General features: G+C 57.9%; 2 protein-coding genes across 2 annotated transcripts in view; both read left to right on the top strand.

Annotated features, from left to right (window-relative positions):
- The window catches only part of EML1 (echinoderm microtubule associated protein like 1), a 153,560-nt gene that overhangs the window by 2,387 nt on the left and 139,897 nt on the right, over positions 1-11,276 (top strand). The gene's annotated exons all lie outside the window — the stretch shown is intronic.
- LOC102251844 (cholesterol 24-hydroxylase) overlaps positions 1-11,276 on the top strand; it is a 46,296-nt gene that overhangs the window by 31,625 nt on the left and 3,395 nt on the right. Inside the window, exon 15 of the mRNA XM_014549052.1 lies at positions 73-79. Coding sequence (XP_014404538.1) covers positions 73-79 — 7 coding nt within the window. The remainder of the gene's footprint in view (positions 1-72; positions 80-11,276) is intronic.

Here is an 11,276-nt window from a genome sequence, read left to right as displayed (position 1 = left end):
GCCCAGAGCTGGCCCACAGTGTGTGTGGGGGGGACGGGGGGCGGGGGGAGCCCGAGCTGGGCTGTGGCTGGACCCCGGGGTGGGCTCAGGGTGCCATGGAGCAGGAACTGTGGGCAAATGAGTGTGTGAACTTTTATCTGAGTGGGGAGCCCACAGTTTCCACCAATTCCCCGAAGGTCTGAGACCCGTGGGGAGTTCTGAGCCCCTGGTCGGCCAGCACGGACCCCCGGGTCCTCCAGGCTGGAGACGGCTGGGGACACAGGCAGTGGAGGGGCGGTCAGACCCTGGGTCTGCCCCGTGCCCTCTGTCCTGCCCCTGGTGAGGGCGATGGTGGGTCCCTGGCCGGCTGCGTCTGGCCCCTTCCTGTTGAAGGCAATGCTGTGATGTGGACATGTCCCTGAGCTGGCTGCGGTGGGGCTGGGCCGGGGACAGTGTAATCCCAGGGGGCACATGGAGGACTCTGGAGTGAGTTCAAACCCCAGATCTTTCGCTTGCAACCTGGTGACCTTGGGCAGGTGCTGAACTGCTCTGAGCCTCAGTGATCCCAGGGGAAGGGACAGTGGTAACGGGACTGGGCACAGGAGGTGTGAGGGGGAACGGTAGCCTGCGGAGCATCTGCCGGTGCCTGGTGCGCGGGAGCGCCCCGTGGTGCCCCCGTGAAGCGTGAGGCGGGGGTCTGGGCAGGAGTCCAGGGGTGCAGGGGCCCGTGGGTCCTGGTCCGGCCCCTCCAGCCGGGCCACCCTGCCTACGCCGCTGCACAGCCGTGGATTCCTTATTTGTCAAACCGCTGGCGAGAATCATGTGGCGCTGTCTCCGGGGTCCGGCTGGGTTGGGGGCGTTGGTGGTGTGGCCCCACCCTGGATGGTGTCTGATGGACAGTCCCGGCGCCTGGGCTTGGCTGAGTCAGATTTGGAACAGTGTGTGTGTGTGTGTGTGTGTGTGTGTGTGTGTGTGTGTGTTGGGGGGGGACCCCAACAAACCTAGCCTGACCTCACCCTCTGTCGCCGGGCGCCAGTGGTGCTGGCTGCCAGGAATTGTCCGCCGTGGCTGTGAAGGCCGAGGAGCCAGCATTGGGGGGGGAGAGGGGGGGGCAGACAGGCCCTTTCTGGCTGGCTCTGTCCACACCTGACACGAACCCGGAATAGCTCTTTCCCTCCACCAGGGACACGGCCCTGCTTTTAGCAGCTTGTAAAGCCACCCCTGGACATGTGTATTTCAGGAAGGCCAGGATAATATTTAGCCGCCAGGCTGTGGAATGAGCCCTGAGCATGTGTGTGTCTGATGGTGCCTGTGTGTCCAGGAGGCTGGGGGAGGCAGCCTGCATGCCCCTTCACCGTTTTAGAAGAGGGTCACCTGGGTTGGGGGGCCTGCGGGCACCATCCTGGCTCTGCCCACCCTGGCTGAGCAGGGGCCCGTCCGCCTGTAAAATGCCGTGTGATGGCCTTTGGTCTCTGTTGTGTGGGGCTTGTGATAGGACCTGGTTGGTAGATGTGAAGACAGAGCCCGGGTACAGGGCTGTGTGTGTGTGTGTGTGGGGGGGGGTCTCCTATAGGGACCGCAGAAGCCATAGGGCCGAGGAGGCTGCTGGGACATAGTTGTGCCTATTTTCGGGAACCAATCCCTGGGCCTGTGTCAACAGCCGAAAAAACTCTCAGCTCTCCACCTGCTACCTGAGTGACCTTGGGCAGATTACTCAAGGGCACTGTGCCTCAGTTCCTCATCTGTTAATGGGGACAATAATGGGACATTAGCTCCTCACATTCCAGGGAGGATTAAGTGACTGAAAGCATGTAAAGCTGTTAAAATAATGCCAGGCTTTCTGTGAGCAGTGGTAGGCGTCATTGTTCCACCAGCGAGTGAGCTGCGGCCGCCGCGCGAATGCAGGGAGAGGATCGTCTGCTGTGTCCCGTGTCCTGGCCGTTTTGGACACAGCGTTCCATCCCCAGAGGGGGCGTGGCGTGAACCCCACAGTATAGCCAGGGAAACTGAAGCTCAGAGAGGCAAACACATCGCCCAACGTCACCCCGCTGGTGAACGGTAAGGCTGGGATTCGAACCCAGCTCCCCAGACCCTGTTTGTGCAGAACTCAGATTCGGTGCCCCTTCTCGAGAGGGGGGGGCGCCCTGCTCTCATCCAAGGGGGCAGGTGGTCTCAGAGGCGTATTTGGCTCTCAGGCCTCCTCATTTCAGAGATAGCAGCTCGACATGGTCTCCCAATAACATGGAGCCTATAACAAAATGTGTGTGTGTGTGTGGGGGGGGGGACACAAAAAGCGTGGCACCTTGTTAGGGCGTCAGGAGCATCCCACGGAGCAGAGCTCAGTGTAGGCGCTCGGCTGCAGGATGTGTGGCCCCAGGCCTGGGCCGGGAGCCTGCAGGCTAAGGTTACCGAGTCAGCATCGTATTTATAGCAGAAACTCAGCTGCACCCCCAACTGCCAGCCCCACACACGTCCAGGGAAGGTGCTGCCCTTACACTCGCCCGATCCCGGCCTGGCTCTGCCCCTCAGTGAGGTGGGGCATGGCCGGGTCACTCCCCCTGCGAGGCCCGGTTTCCTCATCTGTAGGATGGGGCCCTGTCGGTCCCTCGCTGGGCCCGGGGACGGTGTCTGAGTTGGCGCTGCCTGGATGGGGGGCCGGAAGTGCCGGCTCCAAGCATCCTGGGTCTGTTGATGGTCTTTTCCTGCCTCTGACCGGACCCGCCCGCTCTCCCGTCGGCAGAGCTCCGCCGGAAGAGAACCCAGCCTCTGGGCTGTCAGTCCCCTGGTGTTTGGGAAAGTTTCCAGCAAAGACACTTTACAGTTCCCAGCACCAGAGAGCAGCCGCTGCATCCTCAGCCGTCCACCGGAGCCCAGGGTTCGAGTCTCCGCGCTGCCACTCCCTGTCTGTGGCTCTGGGCAAGTCACCGAACCTCTCTGAGCTTCCGCTGGGTGGGCACTGGCCTTGCCTCAGGGGGTGAAGTGAGAATGGACACCCCTAACGCGAGCACATGCTCAGCCAGCAGAGTGACCCTCTCTCTCCTCCTGTCACCTCCCACCAGCCCCCCACTCTGGGCACCAGTCACCCCGTTTGTAGAGTGGGGAGTGGCTGCCTTGGCCAGTGTTCCGAGCTCCTGGAGGGATTCCAAGTGACTCGGGGGGCGAGACGGGGGGGCTGAAAACTCTCTGGAGACCCCTAAAGGCCCCCCTGCTTGGCCCTCACGGCATCTCCCTCGGCCTGAGTGCAAGGAGGGTGCTCTCCTTCTAGTCACTGACTGGCCTGGGAGAGGAAAGGAAAGCCCGTCAGTTATTTAGGCCTCGCGTGGGGAGGGAGGGTCTCTCCCAGGAGAGGCGGGCGTGGTCCCTGGGCCTCAGCATCTTTCCAGGTTGCTCCCCTCATGCTGGTGAGGGCTGCCCCCTATCTAGGCGGGAAAATCGGGTTCAAGTTACGTGTCTTGGGCAATCGGGAGCCAGTGTAGACTCTGGCTCCAGGGAGGTACCGGGATTGCTTCAGTGCTGGGGGCGGAGGGACTGCAGAGGGAACCTGCCGTGTGCTGTCCTCTCACAATCCGAGTGCCTCCGAGCAGCGAGTGGCTCAGTCCTGTGGCTGAGTCCTTTTTCCAGTGTCCCAAGGACCCTGAGGCTCTTACACCTCTGACCAGAAAGGCAGGTTAGAACAGCGGTTCTCAACCTGTGGGTCGCGACCCCTTTGGGGGTCGAACGACCCTTTCACAGGGGTCGCCTAAGACCATCGGAAAACACATATATAATGACATATTGTTTTTGTGATTAATCACTATGCTTTAATTATGTTCAATTTGTAACGATGACATTGGGGGTCACCACAACATGAGGAACTGTATTAAAGGGTCGCGGCATTAGGAAGGTTGAGAACCACTGGGTTAGAAGCTGTGGGCCCTGGCCGGTGTGGTTCAGTGGATAGAGCATCGGCCCGAGCACTGAAGGGTTGGTTGTAGGTTCGATTCCTGGTCAAGGGCATGTACCTGGGTTTCAGGTTCGATCCCCAGCCCTGAGTGGGGCGCGTTTGGAAGGCAACCAATCGATGTGTTTCTCTCACTTAGATGTTTCTCTCTCCCCCCTCTCCCTTTTTTCCACTCTCTCTTGAAGCTGTTGGGAAGTCAACCGGCAAGCGGAAGTTACCCATTTCTGCTCTTTTAAAATATTGGATCCATTCTAATCGATCCATTTCTTGACATAATAAGATAGATTTTATGTGTTGATTTATTGTATTTTAAAAACGAAACAAAGCTGTTAGTGTTTGCAACCACTTATCTGTTTGTTTTTTCTTGAAATGATGCCATCAGAATAAAAGCTGGTCCTGACACTGGTCACACATCCGCTGTCACCCACCCGCTGATTCCACACTTCTGTGTCTACCGAAACAGCCCCTTTGTGTTTTATTGACTCTACCCCTCAGGATGGGCTGGGGAGGTTGTAGTCAACAAATCTCAGTGCTTAAAGCAGCAGAGGACTGCCATGCAGGCTGGGCACTCTCAGGGCAGCTCCCCTGCCCAGTGGCTCAGCCCGATGCCGTGGTGTGTCCCACGCATCCCTGGGCGTCCCCATGTGCCTCATGCGTCCCCGGGCTTGAGGCAGAAGAGGCAGGCGGAGATGCCACAGTGGCAATTAAATGTTCCCACCAGGAAATGACTGATCTTGTTGCTACCTGCATTTCATTGGCTCAGGCAGTCACCTGGCCACACCTCATGGCCAGAGGGCGGAGTACAGCCCTCCATCAGTGACCAGTAGTCATATCTGCCCCTTCTGGCTTTGTTTGCCATTAACTTCCTTTTTTATTTTTATTATTTTATACATTTTTATTGACTTCAGAGAGGAAGGGAGAGGGAGAGAAAGAGAGAAACATCAATGATGAGAGAGAATCATTGATAGGCTGCCTCCTGCATGTGCCCCACTGGAATCGAGCCCCCAACCCAGGCATGTGTCCGGACCAGGAATCAAACCGTGACCTCCTGGTTCATAGGTCGACGCTCAATCACTGAGCCACACCGGCCGGGTGACTTCCTTTTTTAAAGTGACCCATTTTAATTAGGAAATGCTCGGAGCATATCACATGCGCTGTGGTCCGGAGCATCTGAGAGGCAGTTCATGAAGCCTCCAACATGCAAATCACAAAGCGAGGGGCCAGATTTTCCAAAACATTGCTCTCCCGCAGACTCGAATTCGCATTTAAAAGCACAAAAATAAATTTCTGAGAGATTTGGTCAGGACACCAGAGGAAAAGCAATACCTATTAATTGCCCTAAAGCTCTGTTGATTTATTACTTGCTAAGGCTCAAAAGAGGGAGTTGGGATGGCTAGTTCATGATTCTGTTTAATAAACGTAGTCAACATTAAAAAATGGGTGATGGTCCGGCTGGCCTGGCTCAGTGGTTGAGCGTCGACATATGAACCAGGAGGTCATGGTTCGATTCCCAGTCAGGGCACATGCCCGGGTTGCAGGCTCCATCCCCAGTGTGAGGCGTGCAGGAGGCAGCCGATCAATGAGTCTCTCTCATCATGGATGTTTCTTATCTCCCTCTCCCTGCCTCTCTGAAATCAATAAAAACGTATTTTTAAAAAATGGGATATGAGTTGAGAAGGAAATGATTATAGAAAAATATTGGAAAATAAGGACGATGAGAAGTCTGTGATTCATCCCGCTAAAGCAGACACCGTTTCCTTGCCTGTATGACCCCACCAGCTAGAAGCTGCTGCCTCACTTTAATAACAGGCTTCCCAGTTAACTTTTCATAGCATATAAGTAAACTAATTTAAATGAAAATGTACAGCCTCGTGGAGGGCTGTGGCGATGGATAGCACACATCGTTTCATAGGCTGAGATGAAACCTGGTTTAAAAAGAACGTTTCCCGAGACCAGAGGCTGTCCCTCGGAGCCGCTGATGTGGACTGAGTGGCTAGGAATAAAGCTGGGATTTGGTTGGGGACCGTTGGGCTCTGCGTGGGGGATCCGACCCTCCTGCAGCTCTGGGTCCTACGTGCCAACCTCCAAGCCAAACTGTTTGGAGAACTCTACCAAGTTTAAACACATCCTCTAGGAATCTCTCCTCGTTTATCTCTGGTGGAAAAACATGTCAAAACACTGGCTCAGCGGCAGAGAACACCCTTCCTTCTCTTCCCACTGAAGGCGTGAGCTCCTGGGCCCAGTGCACATGCTGGTTTGACAGGTGCTTACTAAGCACCTACTATGTGCCGGGTGTCCTGCCTGGCACGGTGGTGCGAGGGAAGAGCTGGGGGACTTGCCTTCACCTCACTCTTCAGTTTCCTTGTTCGTGGGGTTAATAGACTGAGGCGGCTAGAGCAGTGACCGAGAGTGCACACAGTAGGCGCTAAGAAATGCGGGCTCCCTTCCCCTAGCACTAGTGTCCAGGTGCTGTGTGAGGTATGTTCTCACCTCTCGTGGGTGTGCACCTGAAGTGGAATCGCTGGGTCATATGGTGACGCTACGTTTCACCTTTTGAGGGCCCCGGACCGTTTTCCACAGCGGCCGCCCCGGTGCATTCCCGCCATCAGGGAATGAAGGCTCCGGCTCCCACCGGCCCCGCCGACACTTGCTGTTCTCTTTGGGATCCATGCGTCTCTGTGCTCGTGCATCTCCGTGTGGTTTCTATAGGCATTTACCCTCATGACTCATGGCGTCGAGCATCTTGGACTTATTCGCCATCACCTCTCAGCTCTGGGGACTGAAGCCTCAGTTTCCTCATCTGTAAAATGGGGGCAAAGACATGCTCTGGGGTTCTGACACAGGGTGGCCATCCAGCAAACGTTTGCTGCTTGAAGCTGCAGGCTGGGCTTGGAGTCCCTCCCCTGAAGGCTGGTGGGAGGGAGGGATGTGGAGAAGGCTGGAAATCTCGGCGTCGCTGCAAGTTCCAAGCCTGTTTAGAAAGGATGCCATCACCAGACACTGGCCCAGTCCGGGTGACTCCTCCCCAGCTTTGAAGCTCTGCTTGGGTGGGCAGGCCAGGCGACCCGGCCGCATCCACACAGCCCCGGAGGTGGGTGCCCAGGGCACAGGCTCGGTGAAGACGAGCCCAGCCCGTCATTCAGGTTCCTGGTCAAGAGGCACCTTGCATTTTTCTTATCTGGAGTTCCTTGGCCTCCTCCCCTTGGCCGCTCCTAAGGGGGCCGGCGCTGCGCTTCCTGGACCTGCAAGCTTGCGTGTGTCATGGCGAGCCCTGGACAGAGGCCAGGAGCATCCTCCCGTGGGGCTGGGCGGGGCCTGGGGCCCGTGGAGGTGCTGATGGTCAGGCTGATTGTGTAGAGTAACCTGAGCCAGCGTCAGGCGGGAGTCCAGGGAGCGGATCAGCTCATCACAGCTGGGAAACGCGCCCACCGCCACACAGCTCCCGTCAGATGCCCAGGGGTGCAATTCCGTTCTGCTCTGGAGCCACTGGGAGAAACAGGAGAGGCCACCCGAGGGCCCTGGGTGTTCTGCTGAGTCTCTAATCCGGGAATGGCCGGTCCTATCCGAAGGTGACCCAGGCTCGGGCTGGGGTGGCCGCTGCCCCAGCCAGGAGTCCCAGGCTGTCCCTCATCCTGCCACTGCGTCCCAGCCCCTCGGGCAGCAGGTGAGAAGCAGGGAGGAGGCGTGGCCGGGCTCAGACTGCCCGGCCTTGGCATTCGCGCTCTGCCACCTGGTGCGGTAGGATCTTTGCAAGTCATGTAATCGCTCTGGGCCTCTGACGCTACCAATAGGATGGCTGCCCAGGGGGACTGAAATACTACAACAGGACCTTCCACATAGCCTGGTCCCAAGGGGCTCCGTCCCCCAGGGCCCCCCAGCTTCTCACTTCCTCCCAGCCTCCTCTGCCCCTGCACAGGCTGGCCTGGACGGCCTGGTATTAGACCCTGGGGGCTGCTGTAACGACCAGAGACTCGGGGTCTGAAGCCACAGGAATTATTCTCTCACAGCTCTGGGGGCCCGGAGTCTGGAATTAGGGCCAAAGTCGAGGTGTCAGCACGGTCATGATCCTCGGGGGGAATGCGTCCGTCCCCTGCCCCTTCCAGCGTCTGCTGCTCAGGTGCTCCTGCCCCCTGGCCACATCCCTCCAGGCGGCCTCTGTGGCCGCTTCGCCCACTCCGCTTCATTGGCAAACCTCTGCCCGCTTCCCTTATGAGCGCACATGTGATGGTGTTTAGGGCCCCCCGACAACCCAGCAGGATCTCCCCGTCACGAGACCCTTCATCTAATCACATCTGGGAACATTCAAAGGGCCCAGGGATGAGGGCCTGACACCCCGGGGCCACCCGTGAGCCCGCTATAGGCACCAACACAGGATTCCTCAGAGAAGCAGTAGCATCCCCTCCCTCACCCCAGGGTCTAGCTGGGGACCCAAGGAAAACAGCCAAGGGTCTCAGGAACCCACCAGGTGGCTTTGCCCTGAGAGAGCTGGCGCCCTCCTTTCCTGTGACCCCTGCCCCCTCCTCCCCCCCACCCGCTCCTCCACTCCTGCTTCCCCGTCTCCGTGCCTTGCAGACTTTTCTCGATAGAGAAAGAGAAGCTTTGGGATTTAGAAACCCCTTTCATTGATGAGACCTGGATCCCAAGTCTCCAGAAGGACCCAGTTTAAGCTGGGCATCCCAGCATGCCACAGTCGTGGCCTCAGTTCAGGGCCATAACCTCTGCCCCCCAAGGAACAGCCACCGAGGGTCCCACAGAAGCCAGGGGTGCCCAGGGGAGGAGCCACTCTGCTCAGACATGAGTGCCTGGCTCAGAGGAGATGCCGGACACGAATTAGTTCCCATGCCTTCCATCTTCCAAGCCTTCCATCTTCCAAGCCTCAGTTTCCCCAGCAGTGAGAGGAACCCCTCTAGAGCAGGTCTGTAAAGACCTTCCAGGTGAAGGAACCACACAAGCAATCACTCAGCCACCCATCGTGTCCCAAGCACCTGCTGTTGGTCAGGCCGCAGCTGGGTCCTGGGGCACAGAGGACAGCCTGTCGCAGCCGATGGACAATGAGTACCCAGCGAGTGTGTGCTGGGAGAGTGATGAGAGATAGTCAAGGAAGGCTTCCTGGAAGAGGTGACCCCAAGCCAGGTCTGAGGTATGAGTGGGAGGTGACAAGGGAGGGAAGGGTCTTCCAGATCCCAGGGCAGCACAGCCACCCAGGGCCCGGGGAGATGCTGTACCATGTGCGTGGTGGAGACAGCCCTGCACGTGGGCCTGCCTATTACGGACTGAGCCCTTCCAGGGAAGCCCGCCGTGTGAAAGCGCTGGGAGCCCTGTCCCAGCAGCAGAGGCAGCAGCAGCATTTAGTCAACCTGTCATTTACCACTCACTGACACAGAGGTGGAGAGAGGGGTCGGACAGACAACAGACAAGATAAATAATCAGAGTACGTGCAATGGTGATGAGGGCGATAAGGATGGAGGGCAGTGAATCAGGGGAGAGAGAGAGTGTGCTGTGGAGAGAGGCCGGGAAGGTGTCCCTGAGAAGGTGACACTGGAGAAGGACCTAAGGGACGAGCCCTGGGAACAGCTGAGGAAAGGTGTTCCTGGCAGAAGAAACAGCAGGTGCAAAGGCCCTGGGGTGGGCGTGCCAAGTCTTTTCAGAGAACACCAGCAGGTCAAGTTGGGCAGAGCGAAGGGGAGAGCAGGACAGGCGCTCAGAGAAGGTTGTGAAGGGCCTTGTGGCATTCCCGGTGGGGACATTGGCTTTGACCCTGAGTGAGATGGGCCCGGGGAGGGTCTTGAGCAGCGGAGGACTGAGATCTCACTTGGGTTTTACCAGCAAGGTAGCAAGTGGGGATGTTAATTTCCAGTGATTCCCAGCGTCAGAAGATAAGAGACGCCACACCCAAGGCCTCCTTGCCCACATGCTGGAGTCGTTAATCGCAGCGTCCCCGACGGAGCTGCCCCGAGGCCCCGTGAACGGACCCAGCGAGGTTTAAGATGCCATCCAGCCAGCCCTGTTGGTTCAGATGTGCCGGCAGCTCCGGCTCTTTGCCTGGAGACAGTGCAGACAGCACAGCCCTCAGGAGAGGCGCGTCTCCTATGTACCTGGAAAGACCCTCCCGGCTTCAAGGCTTTTGTTCCTGATGCTCCCGCTGCAAGGTCTTGGGCCAAGGACGCACGCACAGTCCCTCACTCATAACTCGTGTGGTCAGCACAGAGCATCTGAGTTTCAGAGCAACAGCAGGTACATTTTTAGTGTAAGTGTACGTGTAACTCAGATACCCCCCCACCCCCACCCCAGGAGCGCCTCTGAGAATGCCGCCCGCCCCAGCACCTCCCTGAGCTGGTTGGAGCCGGAGAGGGTGGGTCAGGTGCCCGAGGCTCAGGGCCACAGAAAGGGTCTGGTGCTGCTGGTGCGGAGGCTGCCCTGGGCGGGGCGGGGGGCGCGCAGGCCCAAGGGGAGGCTCACTTCTCAGGGAAGGGGTGCCTGCGTCAGGGCAGGGACACTCTGGGCTGCCCTCTCTGGGCCTCCAGAGCCCAGACCCAAACCCTCTTTGGCTGGTGAATGACAGGTTGGCCAACTGCAAAGGTGCATGTTCTCCCCTTGGTTTTCCTGGACCCTTAAGAAAGTAATTTATGGCCCGGCCAGTGTGGCTCAGTGGTTGTGCGTCGACCTGTGAACCAGGAGGTCAGGGTTCGATTTCTGGCCAGGGCACATTCCTGCCCGGGTTGCGGGCTCCATCCCCAGGGTGGGGCGTGCAGGAGGCAGCTGATCAGTGACTCTCTCATTATTGATGTTTCTATCTCTCTCTCCCTTTCCCTTCCTCTGAAATCAATAAAAAGAAAAAGGGAAAAGAGAAAGTAATTTATGGTTCTGAGGAAACAGGTCAGTGGGAGGCAATGGACGGGGCGGCCTGACTCCCCGAAGAATCCGCTGCTGCCTTTTAAAAATACACATTTAAAAAAAGCACACATCTTAGAACCAGCAGGGTGTCTTGTGTTTTTGTTTGTTTGTTAATAGTGAAGCCTGAAAGAGGAGAGGAACCCTGACCTGTGTGGGTAATGGGAGAACCACTGCAGGAAGCTGAAGGCAGGCCGTGCATGGGAAGGAGCGGGGCTTTGGTGCGAGGGGGCCCTGCCGCGTGTGGGCGAGTGGCTGCACCTGGCCGGCCTCGGTGTCCCTGTCTGTACCCGAGGCCCCTCAGAATGGCCGTGAGGGGAAGCAGGGATGGAGGCACAGTGGGCACAGGACACGTGGAGGGGATTCAGCCTGCAAAGACCTGTGGTGTCGCGGTCTTGACTCCCAGGAAATGCACACATCCCCCCCCCACCCCATACACACACACACACACACACACCCACACACA

This window comes from Myotis brandtii, unplaced genomic scaffold (assembly GCF_000412655.1).
Source record: "Myotis brandtii unplaced genomic scaffold, ASM41265v1 scaffold535, whole genome shotgun sequence".
Classification (NCBI taxonomy): Eukaryota; Metazoa; Chordata; class Mammalia; order Chiroptera; family Vespertilionidae; genus Myotis; species Myotis brandtii.
The sequence above is the reverse complement of the archived record's forward strand: the minus strand, read 5'-3'. Positions and strand labels throughout refer to the sequence as shown.